The sequence below is a fragment of the Melanaphis sacchari genome, unplaced genomic scaffold, assembly GCF_002803265.2.
Source record: "Melanaphis sacchari strain LSU unplaced genomic scaffold, SCAv2.0 Contig323_pilon_pilon, whole genome shotgun sequence".
NCBI lineage: Eukaryota > Metazoa > Arthropoda > Insecta > Hemiptera > Aphididae > Melanaphis > Melanaphis sacchari.
The window spans coordinates 331,591-352,514 of record NW_020271194.1 but is presented as its reverse complement, the minus strand read 5'-3'; the positions used below and the strand labels follow the sequence as shown (position 1 = coordinate 352,514).

General features: G+C 24.5%; 1 protein-coding gene across 4 annotated transcripts; it reads left to right on the top strand.

Annotated features, from left to right (window-relative positions):
- The first annotated feature begins 1,460 nt into the window (after positions 1-1,460).
- LOC112596492 (serine/threonine-protein kinase SIK3-like) lies at positions 1,461-20,041 on the top strand. Of its 4 annotated transcripts, XM_025342202.1 has the most exons (22): positions 1,461-2,422; positions 2,482-2,652; positions 7,764-7,880; positions 9,721-9,784; positions 11,306-11,467; positions 11,561-11,685; positions 11,849-11,972; positions 12,523-12,614; positions 12,697-12,810; positions 13,772-13,889; positions 13,966-14,078; positions 14,164-14,274; positions 14,620-14,785; positions 14,847-14,953; positions 15,086-15,186; positions 15,287-15,423; positions 16,484-16,636; positions 16,753-16,901; positions 16,965-17,097; positions 17,172-17,252; positions 18,488-18,607; positions 19,260-19,840. In XM_025342202.1, the coding sequence occupies exons 2-22, from the start codon at positions 2,500-2,502 to the stop codon at positions 19,838-19,840; spliced, it is 3,021 nt and encodes a 1,006-aa protein (XP_025197987.1). In that variant the 5' UTR covers positions 1,461-2,422; positions 2,482-2,499. The 4 variants fall into 4 exon arrangements, with proteins under 4 accessions (XP_025197987.1, XP_025197989.1, XP_025197990.1 ...); XM_025342204.1 differs by having other exon boundaries at positions 1,461-2,652; positions 15,089-15,186; positions 19,260-20,041; XM_025342203.1 differs by lacking the exon at positions 1,461-2,422 and having other exon boundaries at positions 2,500-2,652; positions 19,260-20,040.
- Positions 20,042-20,924: the final 883 nt, after the last annotated feature.

Below are 20,924 nucleotides of genomic sequence, written 5' to 3'. Positions count from 1 at the left end.
TACAAGGTGGGAATAGAGGCTGACTACTAATACGAACAAATTATCGATTTTCGGGTGGGTGGCGGGAGGGGGCAGGGGGAAGTGCAACAAAACAAAATGTCGGCGGCGGCGGCCGTCGGATTGCATTTTGTAAGACGTCTAGCCAACAACGATTTGGCCGACATGTCAACGATAATATAACGCGCGCAGCAGATCATAAATAATATTAATAAAACAACGCAATATAAACAGACACCAAGCACAAATGTGTTTGGCGTGCCTAATGTAATAAAATGGCGGCACAGCGTAGATCAAAGAAATATTACTAACCGGTATTGATTGCCGAGTAATCTGGGCGAATGTTGAGTGGATGACTTGAGAAAATTACAGGAAATGGCCGCAACGACTGAAACGTCGTCGAAATTGGCTATCCCACGATCAATATTAACGCCGTGTGACGTGTATCAAGCTGACCACCGGCTTCGTTGTTAGATGCACAAAATGGCGGCGTCAAATGTATATTGTTTGGAACGCTGAGTGACTTGACTGATTGACGTGCAAGTAATAACAAAACGAAAGAAAAAAAAATGAACGTTTGTCGTTAAAAACTTGAGTAATAGTGACGAGATGCTGCACAACAATTCCAAGATGTCGGAAGAGCGCTGAATGCTGTACGGCGAGTCGGCGAATGGCGGACGGGCTGTTTTACTTTGATAAAGTGATAAGCTTTAGTATTAAATAATTTATTATTTAGTGCGTCAGTACTTCGGTAGTGTTATCATCGGTATAACCAGATACCACCGTTGGAGGTTCATCGTCGATAACTTTTCTCAAACGACTCAAACGTCACTTGTAAACCGTCAACAGACGCAGCATTAATAACAATAATGTTGTCTGCATCTACGGATATTATATTATTCGTGGTTTGTGCCGGCAATATCACGTTTAAACGATGACGGAGTTTGTCCAAGGCGACGTTGTAACTTGTAACACTACGTCGTGCACATACCACTGCTACACCGTTTACCAACCATGGTATAACCGGTGGCGCAGCAGTGTGGACTACGGAGTAAAACTTTTGTTTGTTTTCCTCGACGGACGGGACGCGTCGACGCTCCTCCCACCGTAATTATCATGGTTCACAGATAATGTACGTTGACGATGACGATATGGCTACTGCCTACTGCATAGTTTTCGTCTACTCTCCCACTACCTACTTGTTTGTCGTAAGAGTAGAATTACTTCATACTTGAATTACAGGAGTATTTAACACGACATTGCAATGTGCGTGTGCACGTGTACTAAAAACGCGTCGTTGTCACAATATTAAAATGATTGTCATACTGCTGACTTTAGACATGCGACGACGACATCTCGTTTTTTGACTTTTATCTCTGTTCATTAGGAGCCGTGTGAGTGAGAGAGTTGTTCGTCAGTTCGGGTGTGAGAGCGGGAGAGTAAGATAATGAAAAAAAAAAAAATATCTCGTTTGACAGTGACGGGCTTTGCTAATGACTATACTGAGTACTGACTCGAGTCTCGAGTGCCCGTCGCCGACGACGATAAAAAAATTTAAAAAATAAACTTTAGCCGAGGACGAGGTCTCAGCCGTTCGCCGCCCACCGACTTGTCGCGTATTGTAACCGTTTATAAAACATTCGTTGGAAACCATCACAATAACACCTTCACATACCTACGAATTTATACTAATGATAATGTGTAAATGTCATAATATGTGTGTAATATAATATTACAGTAATATGTAATGTTGTACATAATAACAAAACCAATAATAATAATAATACCAACGAGTGCGACGGCTGACGAGTGTTTTTGTTTTTATTCGTCGTTGGCTCGGGGAATCTGTCGCTCACGCCGTCTGAATAATATTGCGTGTTGAAAAACGTAACGTTACCAAAAAATTCGCAACCGCAACAGTAATCGCGTATCGTCGTTGTTAAATTATTATTATTACTAACGGCGACAAAATAGTTAAAACAGGTATTGTTGTGTAATTCGTCGCCGCCGTAATAATTTTCGTTAGCGATATTATTACTATTATTATTATTATTATTATTATTATTATTATTACTGTTATTATGTAAGCCCTCGGCGGGCCCGCGTAAAACCAAAGTCTGACGAGCGCCCTCGTCGTCCCCTCCCGCCGACCGCCCAACCGCCCACCCGTCGTTCCGAAAGCCCGACAACTTGTCGTCCACACGGTGTCGCGCGCGCCGCTGTCAGTTACTCAGTTGCCCTAAAGGTCGAGTCCGGTATGGTGACGGTTGCTGCCAGTACAGACTACAGTAAGTGGTCGTTACCATCGACGTCTTTTCCGTGTCACTGTCGCTATAGTACAATCGTTTCTATTGTTGCTACTGCTGCTACTCGTTACACGGCCATGTAGTAGTGAATAATCGGTTGACTGAGACACCGTCTGGACGTTAGTAATAATATATCCGTCGACAATAGTCAACAAATCGAAAATAAATTTATCGTTAGTTAAGCTATGCAAACACCATGGCTCGTGTGCCATCACATCCCTCAGCCGGACACAACAATCCATTGGTCAACCGTCTGGTGCGTGTTGGATACTATGAACTGGAAAAGACAATTGGCAAAGGCAACTTTGCTGTTGTCAAGCTGGCCAAACATGTTGTCACAAACTCCAAGGTAAATACTTATCTTTACATACAAAATAAATTTTTATTTATTTAAAAATGCCTTAATTACAGACTTATTGTCAATTATCATTTAACATTTGTAGATAATTAGGTACATCAAATCCATTTACTTTATCTCAATATTTCCCTACTTGAAACATTTTAATATTAGAAATACTATTGTCACTGATATTTATGTTTTTACCTCAATGTGACTTATGTATGAAATTAAATTTTTAATATTTATGTAAATAAATATCTAAAAAGTACTTATTAGTACATATATAAAATATATTCCAGTTTTTTTTTTTTTCATGTTTATATCTTAAAATATATGTTTGGTCTTGATATTCAATATATAAATTAAAAAGGTTTATCTGTTTAAGTAACCAGTTAGGTATGTACAAACAAATACTTATTACTACTAAAACAGTTCAAAACTAAAATTCTTAAATTTGGATTAAGTTTTAAATCAATTTAAACATATTATCTTTCATATTGGGTGTTTAATTAAATAAAAAAAAAAATTATTTTGGTATATTATTATATTATAATTTTTGCTAAAATCAAAACTTATCATAAGTGTACCTAATATTTTTACTTATTCAACTTATCTACCTATTAAAATATCTTATTACTTCTTAAACTTTTAAAATTAAAATTATTTAATTTGTATTAAAAAAATTAATTTAACTAAAAATGAATAAATGATGTCCTAGTTGTCTTAAATGTTATTTTTTATTTTTTTTTCAAGTACCTTAATAAAAATATTTTGTAGTTAAAACTTCATACAAATTTAATTTTACTTGATTAAAATTTTTATTACTACCTGTCTAAAAATATTATCAAATAATAATTTTTTAATAAGTTATTTACATTATTAAATAATAAGATCAATTATTTTGTACCTTTTTATTATCTATAATTATACTTGTAATAATTAAATTTTCATTGCAAATTAAATCGTTATTTTAAAATAATAGTATACTTATAGATTCAAATTTATTTAGCTTTAAACATAGGTATATAAAAAAAAAAAGAAAAAATTCCCTAATTAATGTTAAAAAGAAAATTTATCTCATAAGTCATAATACCTATACTTTATTACAATAAATAATTTACCTACTTAGTATAATTTTCTTTCCAAATGTTTAATTATTATTATTATTATTATTGTTTCATTACAATTATGTATATAAAATATTGTAATAATAGAATAATAGTTAGGTTAGTGAAATTATTTCTTGGTTAAAAACCCATTCATACATCTATATAAAAAACAACTCAATTATTTTATGTATTTTAATCATAATATTTCAAAACTCTAATCACGATTTAGTTAGTATATAAATAAAATAGTTGTACTTATTATATAAATTATATTTTAAGAACTTAACATACCAAGGTATTTATTGTTTATCCTCTTGTTTTTAAGTATAAAAAGGGGTAAAATAGGTAACCACTCTGTTGTACAGTAGAAGTCGATTGTATTTGTCATTGAGTAAGCACTATAATGGATGTATTAAATATGAATTCAATGATAAATCATTGTAAGCAATGAAAATATGATTCTGAGCAAAAGTGGTTTAATCTTTTAGTAATAAAGATTACAAAACAATTATTTTAATAGTATTAAAATTTTAACAAATGTTTTTATTTTTTCCCTGATTATTTTAAAAATACTTGGTATTTTCAATTTTGACCTCCCAAAACTACCAACTAGATCTAATTTGCTACCAAAAATCACCATTGAAGACAATACATTGATCAGAGAAGTTTTTTCAGGCACAAAAAGTTAAATAAAAAGAACACACATCATTGCAAAATACATACATTCATCATTCCTTTCAAAATCTATAAGTAAAAAAAACTTTAGTATTTTGTTTTTATCTTGGTATCAAAATAAATATATATTTAAATATGTCTTCTATAGATAGTCATTAGGTCATATAATAAACTTAAGCACTCTCCAAATAAGTTAAATATTTTTCAATATTATAGTAGATATTGATAAGGGGCTTGACATTGGTATATGATAGATTAAGTGTTTTAATTTTCAATAGAATTTAAGAATTGCTTTAATATTATTATGCAATGCATGTATATTCATTTTATATTCATTTCGAATTTTAAAGTAACTTTACCTTTATCTTTATTAAAAACAAAATTATAAGCTTTAGCTTGAAATATATTAAACCTATTAAATTTACTTTATTTTTAATAAGGTTAATTTTATTAAGTAACTTTACAGTTTAGCTTTTAATTTAATATAAAAAAAAAAAAAAAAAAACGAGTATATTCAATATTTACTAAATTAAGATATACTCTTAAAAATTGATTTATTTAACTATTTTATCAAAACATTATTGGTAGGTAATATATAAAAAATAAATTGTACCATCTCTTCAAATTATTAAAATTAAAAACTAACTTTTTTTACTTATTGATTAATTTTTAATTACTTAATAAAAAAATATTATATTTTAACTGGGATTTGATGTAAAAAAAATGAATAGAAAAATGTATAATTATAAAACTGGTAATTTAATTTACTCATAATAGAATATAGTAGTCTTTTATTTTTTCCTATGGGATTATACACATATAATATATTTAACTCGTTTTGTTTAAATAGTAAATTAATCAAACATAAATCACTTTTTTTAATTAATCAATTCATACCTGATTTAAATAGTTATACAAATAACTTAAGCTGTACCTGTCATATAGAAATACTAATTTTTAATTTATAATGATAAAATATAATATATTTATCTATTTAAACATATTTTAAAATAAAACATATCAATTTAGTATCTATTACAAAGCTATAAAATTAATATTTAAAAATGCTTTTATTTTATTGAAAGAAATATCTAAAGGAATGTGTAGGTATGTATTGTATAATTATTAGAAGAATTATTATTAAGAATAATTATTAAATTAAATATGTTTATATTGTATACTTAGGTATTCAGTTGAAAAAAAATTTTTTTTTGTATACTTACTTATTTGATTATTCCTATTCTAAGAAATTGTTTATATTTATATAATCATACAATAAGTATTTTTATATAAAATAAATACTGAGATGCAAAAAAATAGCAAAAAAAAAAAAAACCTAAGATCTAAAATATGCAAACATATAGTAGGTAATATCTTGATATTTTAATCAAATTTATATCTTTTTAGTTATGGTAATATCTGATAAAATTTGATTACTATGCAAAATCTTTATTTTCAAATATATTACTAGGTCTCTGATATTGAATTAATTTATTTTATAAATTATCCCTTAGTAAGCTATATTTTGAGTTTAAATAAAAGATATTTTTATGGAATGCTGTTAACTTACACAAATAATTTTTGTAGCTGAGAATGTCATATTATTTTTAATAATATATTTTTCTACATCATGTTTTATAAACTTGTACTAAGAATATATTTTATTTTATAATGTTATAACTATAATACATTTTTTTATTGTTTAAATACAATATTATAAAAATTTTCTTTTGTGTATTAGATTCTATTTTTTAGTTTGATTATTTAATGATTACGTATGGATTACTTTAACCTTTGGTTTTATTTATTTATTTATTGATTTATCAAACTACTGACCTTAGCATTTAATTTTGTATGTGTATTGAAAAAAATAATTGCATGGTTCAATAAAAAAATTAACATAAGATCTATTAAATTGGAAAATGAATTTGGCATATTCCTAAAAATAATTTTTTTAGATAATTTATGTGAATTGTATACTTATTTGTAAATATTTATAAGGTTAAATTTATATCTATAGTTATTTATTGCTAAAAAAAAAAATGGATTATACTATTTTTGTTTTTTAACCTACTAAATTAAAATGTAATATCTGTTATATTTTTTTTTCAATATTTAAAATGTTCATTATTTTAATCTTCAATTAAAAATCTATTGTATTCAGATAAAGTGTTGTACAAAAAGTATAGCATCAAATTTATGACGTATTCAATAATATAATACTATATGTTTAATGTTTACTATAATTTCCAATTATATGCTATAGATAATAATGTATATTATTAGTAGAATCGCATAAATATAATCTCATTAATGTTTACTTGTACTTGGTATTACATTCGGTTTCATAACGATAATAATAATAATAAAAAATCATGAAGATGCTGACCTTTTTGTTCCATTTAAAGTATTAGATAAAATGATAGTTAAATTTAATGATTAAGTACAATTTGGTTTGGTAAAATATTATCTCTATTTTCAATTTTAATTATTTTGCATAGATCATTGTTAACTTCTTGCAAAAAAATTACTATTAGCAATTTATTAAATATATTATTTTATACTAGGATCTTTTTTTTTATTTATGTAAGAAAGCATCTAAAAAAAAAAAATTTATAAATTAATAAATTAGGTAATTATATTATTATAAATCGATTATTATCATTTTAAAATCAAAGTTCATTAATTCTATTTTTTTAACCAAATAGTTTAAAAAATATTATTACTTAATTTCATTGTTAAACATTTTCATAATAAGTTAGCCTTATAGACAGATTATTATGATTTTAACTTTTAATTGTGTCTAGATAATTATTACAAATTGACCCAACAGCTAAATTTAATTTGAGTTCAGTTATTAAATTATCATTATTAAACTTTTCTCCTATAATAAAATAGATTATACTAATGTATCAATTTACAAAACTATTTAATTAGTTAAAAGACATTAATCTGCATTTTATATTGTCAAAATGTAAAAATGAACATTAAATTAAAAATTCCAAAATTTAAACATTTTCTATCATATTTATTTTACAATTTTAATTATCTAAAAAATTTTAAAAACATAACTATAAATGTAATAAATTTTTATTGGTATGAAAAAAAAAATTTATGCTTTCATATTAAATAATTATAATAGATTTGAGTTGTATTATGTATCATATTATGATACACATGATGGGTATTAGGTTGTGTAGAATTTTTTTCATTTCTATGAAAACTATAGGCTCATATTATATATTTTTAGTATCTATAAATGTGTATAGTAATCAAATTATATATTTAATTCCAAGACTGGCTATTTATTTTATTTTTAATATTTGTTTTTTTCAGGTTGCCATTAAAATAATTGATAAGACACAACTAAATGAGGATAATTTGAAAAAAATATTTCGGGAAATTCAAATTATGTCAAAACTTAATCATCCACATATAGTGAGATTATTTCAGGTATTAATTTTTTTTATTTTGATCAAAGAAGAATGTGAAATATATGATATTATAGTAGCTTAGTTAAGTTATTTTAATAAGAATACATTTCGAAATACAAAACATTGATTATATTTTAATTGTTGCACTTAATTTATAATTATTATTATGTTATAATAAAATTCATGATTTGAGTACTGTATTTTATGAATAGTTGATGGAAGATAAAAAATATAATTGATATACAAAATAATACTTTCATCAAATTGCTACATCATAGTCTGATGTAGAAGCGTGCCCAGGATTTTGAAATGGGAAAGGTTTAAAGTAAATAAAAAAGGTCATCAGATAAAAAACCTATCTACACCTAACAATTTTTCTTAATCTGAGGGGGTGTTGACCGCTATTCTTCCTCCTGGGCATGCCACTGGTTTAATGTATTTAATTATAAACGAAACATTTTATACATTTACACTTTGTTCAAAATTTCATATTACATTTGATTTTTATTATTATTTTACACTTTTATTGAACATCAGTGATGAAGCTAAGGAGGTTCTAAGGATTTAACAGAAGAAATTATAAAATCCAAGTATTTTTAATTTTCTACCGCATGACCAAAGTTTTTTGTTTTATTACAATTTTACAAAGTACCTGCTGTAAAAGCTATGATATCTTAAAAACTAAAATATTTTTAATATTATCAATGATTGTATTATTTTTGATACAAACAATAATCTGTCAATAATAATCAGTTGATAATTAGAATTTGTATTACTTTATAAAAACTGATAGTGATATAGAAAATGTATATTTTATAATGTCGACATGTATTCATACCTTATTATTAATGTATAACTGTATCTATGCTATATACTTAATCTATTCATGAAACGATTACAGTTTTGGTATAAACAGCTTTGTTATCAAAATATCATTGTATAATTCAACTGTCATTATTTAAGTTTATATACTTTCTTTGTTTTTTATGATATTTTTTAATTATTTAATGATAACAGAGTAGAAATTGTATTAGAATTTATTAATAATTATTCCCAGTTTAGGAACTCAACATAATGTTTTAAAAATACTTTAAAATTTCAACCTAAACTATGTTTACAATAATCTATAAAACTTCTGAAAAAATAAAAATCTTAATCTGTAAACACAAAATTAAGGATAGACTATTTTGAACTTAGAAACTACTAAGACTAGTAAACAAGAAAAAATAAACTCACCTTGAAATTATCAGATTAAAATTGTAAATATTTATTAGCTAAAGACTAGGTAAATTAAATTGGTGTAATAGTTTTATAATTTTAAACAAATGACATCTTATGTAATATATTACATAGATAGAGTTGGATAGCTTAGATTAATTAGTCTTAAGTAATCATTAAATTTATAATTTTTCTTTTTTCTTTAATTTAATTATAAAAACTATTGCAGTTTAAAGTATAATAATTGTCACTAGTTTTATTTATATTTCTTTTTGAACGTAAATGTAGTAAATGTATCATAGTGATGGAGAGAGAGGATTCAAATAAACATTTATTTTGTGTAGTGTAGTGACTAATTGGTCAATGATGAATTTATAAATTCTTGGACATATATTATACTAATTATATTTTCATGAACAGTGATTTAATGTTGATTTTAATCTATTATATTTCGGTGATTACTACCTAATTTAATGATAATAATTATTTGGTAAAATTATTATCCATAATTGTAGTCCTTTTAAAAACTTTAGGAAAGAAACAAATAACCCATAAATAATTGAATGTATTAACTACTTAAATAATATTAACTATAGTGTTTTATGTATTGTTTATTTTATCTTTTATTGATTTATTTACAGGTAATGGAAACTGAAAAAATGATTTATCTGGTAACTGAATATGCTGCTGGAGGAGAAATTTTTGGTAAATAAAATTATAATGTATACTATTTATCTATTTGTATAATGTGGTTATATGCAGTGATGTGCGAAATCTATTTATTGTAATTGAAATTTTATTCATTGTTATTTTTACCCCCGTGAAAAGTGGGTAAATGTAGATGAAGCCCATTATTATCAGTACCAGGCATAACATTAATATTAGTTCATAGTTGAGGTATTATCTCTGAAAATAAATCTATTATGTATGTTGTAGTAAAACTGTTTTATCATTGTATACGCTCACATTTACATTTTAATAATCGTGATTCCATCCCATGTCAAAAATCATTGTTATTTTATATTTTGATTAAAATAAAGATTTTGTAGTTTACAATTAGCAATATACCAAACTTCAATTTTCATTAACTCAAACAATAAAGCTTAAAAATAAAATATAGATTTTATCAATTAGTTCAGCGGTTCTCAACCTTTTTTTTTGTTACGTAACCCTAAGTTTAATATTTCGCTAGATTTTACCCCTCATTATAATTTTTTAACTTTTTCACATGACTACTTTTAAAATATTCAAACAAAAAATTCTATGTTACGTTTTATACTCCAAAGCTATTAAGTAAGTTGATGGTTATATTTTAATTTGTAACACAAATTTTCCTTTTTAATAACATTTAATGAATCGATTTAAATAAACAAATTTAACATTTTCTGCCATTAGGTATTTTTTTTTCATGTACCCCTTGAAATCATCTTGTGTACCCCAGGTTGGGAACTACTGAATTAGATAATTAAGAGGACACCATACATGACATATGTCTTCGTCTTCCTAACATATTCCTAACATACAACATGGTAAAATTTCCTCATTAATACCAATTTTATGTATTTAGCTTCAATATTAGAGTGAAATGACATAATCAAACTTAAGGATATGAATATTATTTGTTTTTTACAATGTTTTAATCTTTAAATATTAATATTTTACATAAAATTAAAAATTTATGAGAGAACACAGATAATATTCTTATCCTTTAGTTTGATAGTAGGTCATTTCAGTCTAATATCTGAGCTAAACACACAAAATTAGTTCTTCTAGTGAGACAGAGACAACTTGTGTGAATGTGGCATCTCCTAAATTATTATTAAAATAGATAAAATACTTTTTCCCATTAAAAAGAAATATACCTAAATTTTAAGATAACATTTTATAAACCCTTACCTATTAACAATGTTGAGTTTCTGTTGGTATATTATTGCTAATCCCTGTTTATATAATTAATACTTTAACTTTTCTTTTTATGAATACTATACTTATGTATTGTTATCTATATTTAATCTGTATAATTTGAACGATTATTTTTATTCTTAATTGATTTAATTAATTAATTAAAATAAAAAGATTTTTGCTTTATTTTTATTATTTTGTTTTAAATATTAATTATCAATCATATCAGTTTGTTAACTTTATTCTAAAATAATTTATAGAATATAGAGTATAGAAAGATAATATAAGTTAATTTATTTTGTTTATTATTTTAATTCAATTTAGATTTCCTGGTAAAAAAAGGAAGAATGGATGAACCTGCTGCTTGTCATATTTTTAAACAAATTGTTGAAGCTGTTAGCTATTGTCATAATAAAAACATAGTTCATAGAGATTTGAAAGCAGAAAATTTGCTTTTAGACGCTGATAACAACATTAAACTTGCAGGTATTATTTATTATTAAATAAATTATGACATGAAAGAATGAATAACTATTGCTCTTTGTTAAAATTATTTAACTGTATTATTAAATTATTTAGATTTTGGATTTAGCAATCATTTTTACGAAGGAAAATTACTTTCTACTTGGTGTGGTTCTCCTCCTTATGCAGCACCAGAATTATTTCAAGGACAAGAATATGATGGACCAAAAGCTGATATTTGGGTAATAATTTTATTTACAATAATAAATTTATTAATATTCAAAATGTTTTGATCCAATTTCTACACTTATTTTATTTTTTTCACTTTTTAATAAAAATAAAATATGTAGTTAATTGATTATTTTTACAAATAATTTTAGATGATAACATAATATATTTTTACAGAGTTTAGGTGTAGTATTGTATGTTCTGGTTTGTGGTTCTCTTCCATTTGATGGAAATACTTTAAAAGTACTTCGTGCTAATGTTCTTTCTGGAATGTTTCGTGTGCCATACTTCATGTCAGCTGGTAAATAATAATAATAATACAAATCTAACAATAATATAATTTAAATAATATTTAAGCATTTTTTGTAGTATATTAAATAATATTTTAATTCTTATTTATAATATATACATTTTCTGGAGATTAATGTATTTGTTTAAAAAAATTAAAATAAATTATTAAACTTAGATTTTAAATTGTGTGTACTAAAATAAAATATTTATTCGTAATCCACTACATTATTAGCTTGCATTTTTACAAAATATCTTTTAAATTGACAATTCTATTTAATGAATTATGATTGCCTAAATTATCATTAGTATGTAAAATGTTTTAAACTACATTTCTCTTTAATATTTAATATTATTCAAGTATTAGGCACTTGTAATCTAAACGTATAAAAAAAAATTAGTACAATATTTGATTTTTTTTTTTTTTAATATTATAAATTTATTACAGTTACTTGTATCTGACATATAATTTATGCATATATCTAACTGTTTTATCCTAAATAATATTACTGCATTATTTAGTATCAATAATTGCTTGTTTTGTTATTTCTAATTTATGTTAGCATGTGAACATTTAATACGACATATGTTAGTCATTGAGCCTGAAAAGAGACTAAGTCTGAATCAAATAGAGTCTCATAAATGGATTAAACAGGTACCTAAGAATATATTAATTTATATTTTAACCATAGCTTTGAATTCTTGATTTTAATGTTAAAATTATATTTTACTTCTAGTTGTCTGAACCAATTACTAAAAGATTAACTGTGGATGTTAATCCAATGATGAATACAGCAGTAATAGAACTTATGTTACAGTTACCGGGTTTAGATAAAGATATGATTGTTAATGTAAGTGCTAATAAATTATCTTATTTTAAGAATTTTTTCAAGCTGTTTAAGCATTAAAAGTATAGACATTTTATTACTATACTGGTGTGCCTTAGTGCAGAGGTTCCCAAATTTTTTATTGTACGACCCATTTTGAAAACTTTTTAAAATATGGCGACCCACAATATCAATGAATGACCTTTTTTTTTTTTTTTATCATACAACAGAAAATTAAACTATTTTATTTATATTTTTGTATTATTTAAAAAAATAGCGCGACCCACAGTTTGGGAACCTCTGCCTTAGTGTATGTGATTCTTTTTGCCAAATCATTATTTTTGTACTTACTAGAACTTTTCTATGTGTAAGTCTCCTAAAAATTAAAAATTCCAAACCTTCTTAGTTTTATTGTTTCTTGGTACCATAACTCTCTGATGTATGTCTGATGTTTTATTCTTGATGTAGAAAACTTGTGTGTTTGAATAGTTAACCGCCAAAACCAGTGTAATTGTGACTGGTGCGCAATTAGTTGCAGTTTATTTTGATATTTTTACAATTTGTTTATAATTAAATAGACAAAATATTCTTAGTGAAAGATTAATTATATCTCTAGTTAAATCATATATTCATCCTATTGTTTAAAATAGATAATTAAAAATCAGTTAAACTAGTATAATTTTATTAAATTTGAAAAGTATTAGTATTTTATGTATTAATTGGATAGATCTTTATATTTTTTTAGTATAGAAAAAAAAATCAATTTTATTAAATTTATTACTGTTGTATTGATTTACTACTTTTAATTTCTGCTAAGAATAAAAATTGAAAATAATTTGTCATAATTAATGACTTTAATACTAATAACCATAAATAATAGGTACAATTTCTATTTGGTTGTTGCATTTTGTATCTTATCAATATTCTGTTTTTTGTTAAAAAAAAAAAACCTATTTTTTCATTCAAATTGAATTTGTTTTATTAGTCTGTTCAACAAAAAAAATTTGATCATGTCAGTGCAATTTACCATTTATTGGTTGATAAATTAGATACAACTGTTAATCAAAGCAACACTACTAATCAATCATTAGTTAATGAGACTAGTAAGTTTGCATTTGCATTTATTCATAAGTAAATCATGAACATTAAAAATAATGTATTTTAATTTTATATTTATAGATATAAATGGATCTGTTAATATCAATTCAAATCTAATTGAAAATTTGCCGCTATACTCTATGTCATTTTATGGCCAAGATGGTTCAATTTATGATAGCCAGCAATTAGAAAAGGTATTTTATAAAATATTCTTTTTTGTTATTTTTACTTCAATATACTTGGTGTTTTATATGGTTTCAATTAAAAAAAAAATTACAGTATGGTGATGTTGATATTGGAGAATCTGCTAGTTCAAATAAGGCTCAAGATAATCATCCAGTGACTACTCGTCGCCATACCGTTGGTCCAGGAAATGGTTTGATGACTCAAGTAACAAATATCTTTTATTATGTAACTTATGAATCTAAATTTTCTTTATTTTATTATGTTAATGGATTTATTTTAGTTATTCTATTGAATTATTAGTATTACTAAGAATATTAACTCAATTTTTTTAATGCTATGTTTCACTACAATGATAAAATATGATTTTAAATTTAAAAACTTAAAACATTCATAAGAATGAATTCAATCAATAAATATAATTATATTCTTTATAAATTTAAATTATTTATAATGAGAAAAAAATACGTCTTTATATTTTTAGAGATATTAACTCATTTTCTTATATTATGTACATAATTATTCTCTGATTTAATAAATACATTATTTTAGGTAATGGAATCACATTACATAACACATCTTCAAACAGGACGTAATGTAAATGTTTTGCCTAATACAAATTTACCTTTGAATATTCCACTAGTTGAATTTCAGTCTCCTAAAAATTTTACAATTAAAGATCAACATTTATTAAAACCACCTCAAGTTATGGGAGCAAGTAATATAAGATTTAAAAGAAGTTACCATGGAAAATGTATTTTGTACATATTATTTTTTAGATAACAACTTTGGTAGACGTGCATCAGATGGTGGGGCAAATTTACAAATGTCACAAAAAATGAATTGTACATTCAGTGAACCAAGTAGCAAGGAAGATTTAAAAAAAGTAAATAACAACAAAACTATTTTTTTATTTTTATAATGATTAATTGCTTTTGCATATTACACTGTTATCATGTGTATTGGTTAAGATTATTCCAAAATTTTCAAATCATAATTTATTTTATTTTGTGAATAGCAGATGAAAATTGATCCAAATGATTTAAGAAACGCAATAATTGATCAATCGAGTAAAGGAAACTTATTATCTGAAGAAAATGCTGTATCAACTAGTTCTAGGTATAATTAAATATATTATGTTTAGCTATTTATTTTTTTAATTTTCTAAACTTCTACAGTTGTACTTTACTGTTAATATTTATTATGCTAATACTTGCAGTCGTTATACAAAAGTAATGTGTAATACCTCTAGACATGGAATGGGAAATAAAGAAGAAGCTCAGGCCCAGCAAACAAATTTACAAAATACAAGAACTAGACGTAGTGGAGTATCAACTGTAATGGATAGACCCCCAGGTATATTATTTATTGTATAAAATATTGTGTTCCTTTTTTTAAATTGCTTGAGATTTGAAATTTAAGTCTTACTTAATTTATATTACTTCACTATACATTATACTCTTGTTGTAAGTACTTATTAATTTAATTATAATTCATTTAAATTTATTATTATAATAATTTTTATCATCATTGTTTTATAAATATTATATATTATATATCATACCATTTTTATTTATAAATTACAACTAAAATTTTCAATTTTAAATTTAAAAAAAAATGTCATATGAGTTTTCCTGATTATTTACTTTGTGAAATAACTTGAGCAAAGCAATTTTTAAATTTACAACCAAATATGCTATAAAAGGACTTTAGAAAAAAGTAAGTCACTCATTTAATATTTTTTATTTATTTTTTTCTGTAGTATTTTGATTTAATAATATTTAGTTTTCTTTCTTTCTGTGACAAGTTTAGAATTTTTTTCTTCTTTTTTTTTTTTTTTTTTGTGTGTATGTTTAATCTGCATTATAACCTATTCGTTGTTAGATTTGCATTAAATAGCATTGTGGTATTGGATTTGATGTGTAGTATAGCTTAAAATTTTATTGTTATTTTTTTGTTCTTTTTTTAGCTAACACATTAAGATTTTTTGAGAAAGAGAGAGTGCTACAGTAACAAATTTTTACTAAAAATATTCTATATTATTATTTATTCATGAGTCTTTCAATAATAAATTTATTTCAAATAATTACTGAAAAAAAAATTAGCTTGTTCATATTAAGATATTTAATCAATTTCAACCAGTATAAAATAGGTTTATTTAGATTCTATAGAACATTTATTTTAGTTAATAATTTTGTTATGAAGAAGAAAGTATCATTATACTAGAACTATGTTATATTGTTGTTCCATTAATATGAACACAATTTATTTAATTTTTCAATAATTGAAACATCTTTTTAAAATTTTTAATTTAAATTTCTTATCAAAATACCTTATATCAATTTAATTAAAAACTGTTACTGTTAAGGTCTCTTTATTAGTAGTTTGTTTCCATTGCTTATTTTTTTTTTCAAAGTCATTAGTCCTGAAGTGGTACGTGAAGTAGAAGCACGTATGAATCGAGAGTATATACCACCACCATTACCAATGGTCAGCACTTCTAGACATAGTCATCGTATATCTCAGGTTTCAGTTTTACCAACAGTTCAAGAACTACATAGACATTCAGGTATCATGGTATTTTATTTTCTAATGAGTATCTAGGATCTGAGGACATATTTATTTTTTTTTGTTATTTAATAATTTTTGTAATTTATGAAAAAGTTTTCAATATTATTTAATTAGGTCGAGAAAGTTTAAAAGATGTAAGTGGTTATTTGCCATCTGAACGATATAGTCCTGTGCGTAGAACAAGTGAACCAGTTGTTACATCTAGTGAACATCTAGAGCAACCTAATATACGTAATATTCAACAGGAACATATTCAACTTCAAGTAAATTTAACTGATCTTTCTTATAAATTCAATGTTAATATTTAATGTGTTCCTTAATAATAGCAAAAATTGAGTGAAAACACATTAGATACTTGGGATCATGCTGAATTACAAATGCTTCATACATATCATTTACAAAGTCTACAGACATTAGTAGATCAAACTCCATTCATAAATGCAACTGCTAATCATCAGGGTATTAAACAAATCTTTTATGTTTACATTTTGTGTAATACCATTAATTTTGAACTATAACATTTTTTTTCTCAGGTAATTCAAATATTCTTAGCCAACATTTGCAAAATTTAAATTTACATCAAGCGCCTTTAGTTAATGTTCCACAAACCCAAGGTAAGAATTTTTAGAATTTTTAATATTTAAAATTTTTAAAATTGTTGGTAAAAATAATTTTAAATGCTCATTAAAGTAATGTTAAGTTAATATTTAATAGGAGCTTAGATAACTTATTTATTTAGGCATTATTATTTTTTATCATACTTTATGAGTCATTTGAATAATTATTTATAATTAATAATTAAGAATCACCTTACCTGTAAGCACTTACCAATTAAATTGTATGCATCTTTAAGTATAACAATGGTTACGCATGTCTATAGTTAAGACTCATAAATTATGACAGGGATGACTCAATGCAAAATACTTTTATTGTCCAATATAAGTTGTAAGAGAGCTTCGCTTTCCCCTACACCACTCTTATTCGAAATTTATAAAAAATATTTATACATCAATAATCAGTAAGGTATGTTTAAAACTTAACAATTTGTATTAGTTAAATCTATGAAAATTGATTTCATATCTTTGTCTATGAATAGGGTTAATACCCTAGATTAAACTATTGTAGTATTATATCAACTCAAAATTATAACAAATTGCCCAAACATAACGTACCCAATGTATCACAGGCAATGGTCAATATAATACACGCATAACAAAATTGATAATTATATCATTAGTGACCAAAATAAATATTCTAATAGAATGTGGTATTTTTATTCTCTCGTGACTGTATTTTCATCAAAGTACGAATGTTTCTCTTAATAGGTATTTAAAATTTTTTATACGTTTTTTACTATTTTGGCCATAATTAAAGACATCAATTATGAATCAACAACAAAGAAATTTTTGAATTAAATTATTTATTTATTTTAAAACTCCAATTTATTAAAAAGTATTTTCTAAAGTAATGCATTTGCAAACCAGCTCCCTCCTTTCCCAGGTGTCTGAGTTATGAGTCTTAAATGTTTCATTTCATTATTGGTCAATTGATTACATACTAAATGTTTGTCTTTTTAAAAACTATTCATATTTATTTATGTATGAATGTTATGTATGTAAAATTATACAGCTTAATTCAATTTAGTTTTTTTATGAAACTTTTTTTTAGTATATTAGATTTTGGTAACAACCAATATTTTTTATCAATTATATTTGTATTTTATGAAAAATGATTGTCAATTTACTTGGAATAATATTTATAACTTAAAATTTTCAAACCCTTAAGTTCATATTAAAATAATCAACATAATTTTTTTTTAAATAATGTTTTATTTTGTTTTAACTTATAGGTTCAATTACTCAAGGTACTCCAAATATAATGTCTAATCAAATTCCAGTTCCATTGGACTTACGAACAAATAATAAAATAAATCCTCAACCAACTATTGTAGTAGAAGATAAAACACTAGGTTAGTATTATTTATGCTTAATATATTTTAGAGATACACTGGGAATATTTAAATTGATTAAATGTGTATAATTAATAATTATTATTATAATAATTTCTAAGTAAATTAATTAATATTTTCTGTCATTAATGTCTTAATGATCTAATTCTATTTTTTTTTCAAAATATTCTATATTATTTAAACTTAACATACATGTTTGTCTCTGCACTTATCTTCCAATTATATGGGATCATCTTTGTTATACATAGATATAATTAATATTTTTCAATTGATTGTTAAAAATATGAAATATAATTATAGAAATAGATTAAAGTAAAATTCCAAAAATATTCATCCAGTGTAAAAAAACAATGTTAACTTTTTACCACCTTAGAGATATAGTTAGAGTAAAATTAATTTTTGTATCATACCTCCAAAATTAGATATATATACTCACTAAAATTTCAAGTCTAGCGGTCTAGCGGTTTTGCTGGGTGTTAATGAATGAATGAATGAGTGTATCAGACATATTTCTTTATATGTATATTGATACATTTAGATTATTATTTTTTAATCTTATTAAATTTTTGTTACTATTATAGTTTCATACTCTAATATTTAATTTTTATGATATTAACATTTAAATATTACAGATTTATTTATTTACTTTTAGAAATTTGTGAAAAAAAACTTCCAAATCCAGAAATATCACTTATGATAACTAATGAAGAAGGTGGTATGATGGAAGTTGACACATTGCTGACAAATTCGGTGAATTCCGTGAATACAGGTAATACTTTACTAAGAAAGTCAAGTACTGATCAACCACTTTCAGCTATACATGACGATTATGAAGAAATCAATCATATAACTGCTGATAGAAATAATATTATAACTGATATGGACTCATCAACTTGTTTGAAAACTGCTCCACTTTTTTCTGACTATATTCTTAAAAGAACAGCTAGCGATGCATTTGTTGTGGACTTGTCTGATTTCTATTCCAATTTCACCTCTGGTAATATACTCAACATTGTCAAATATTTGATATCGTCCAACATTCGGGTATGGCCTGTGCTAGATAGACAAAATGTGTTACAATTTCCAACAGGCTTGCAAATTGAACTGGAAGTATGTTCAAACGATATGGGTGCCAATTCATATTTAAAAATTCAACGACTCTCTGGAGATTCAACAGAGTACAATAATATTTGTCATAGGCTGGTCGAAGACTATTTACCTTGTAATAAATAATATTGTTAATCATTATATTATTTTTAATCTTTTCATGGCTGTGCTACTTTTGTGAATGCAATTAATTAATATTAGTCATTAGTTTTAATAAGCATCTTTCGTTATTAGAATTTATTAACAAAGACCTTAATCATGCAGTTGTGAATTATAACTAATCATCTTTATCTTATACGGACTGATTTCAATATAAATTATATATTTTACCTAACTCTTGTTTGATATTTTCATTTAAACAATTATATTTTATAAATTTTTTAATTTAATGTGCGTTTGTAAAGTGGCAGCACAAAATATATTCTATTTGTTCTATTCCAATATCTATGTAATCAAATATATTGTATATTTAGCTAATAAATGTGAAAGCTGTTATTGTATATTTATTTTCAATTGTTAAATTAATTTTATCATATTGTTAACTCGTTTTTTTTCTTAATTTTTAGTTATATGTCTTAAGGCATGTGACAGTAAAATTAATGTGTATTAGAATAGAATATTACATAGTTATAGCAAACATTTTTTTTAGGATAATTAATCAAGTCTTGATCAAAACCGTATTATACTCGCAATAAATGTTATCAAATTTCATAACTCATGTCAGTTCAGAAGTTTTAAAAAAGTATCTACTAAAACTTGTATATATTGTTGTTTTTTAAAAAAAAGTTTTGTTTATATTTGGTATTTTAAATTTTTACTTCTGGGCTGTACGAGTATTTTCAATACTCCAATATTGATTCGTTGGTACTTGTTATTATTTTTTTACTTTTTTATTTTTTTTTTTTTTATTTAAAAAAAAAATGTTTATTGTGATCTTTTTATTGTTATTTTATTATATTTTTTCGCAGTTTACTGTGATCTATGAACCATGTTTACCACCATTGGCTATATTAATAATTTTACCTTATTCTAACTTAATAGTTTACATTACTGTATAGTCTATAAATATTTATATAATATGTGTGTGCTCAATATTAATGTTGTGTACATGTTATTTGTTGTTAATATTATTATTATTATTATTATTATTATTATCATAATTTTTTTTTTTTTTTTTTTTGTGTACTACGATGTTATAAATTGAATACTA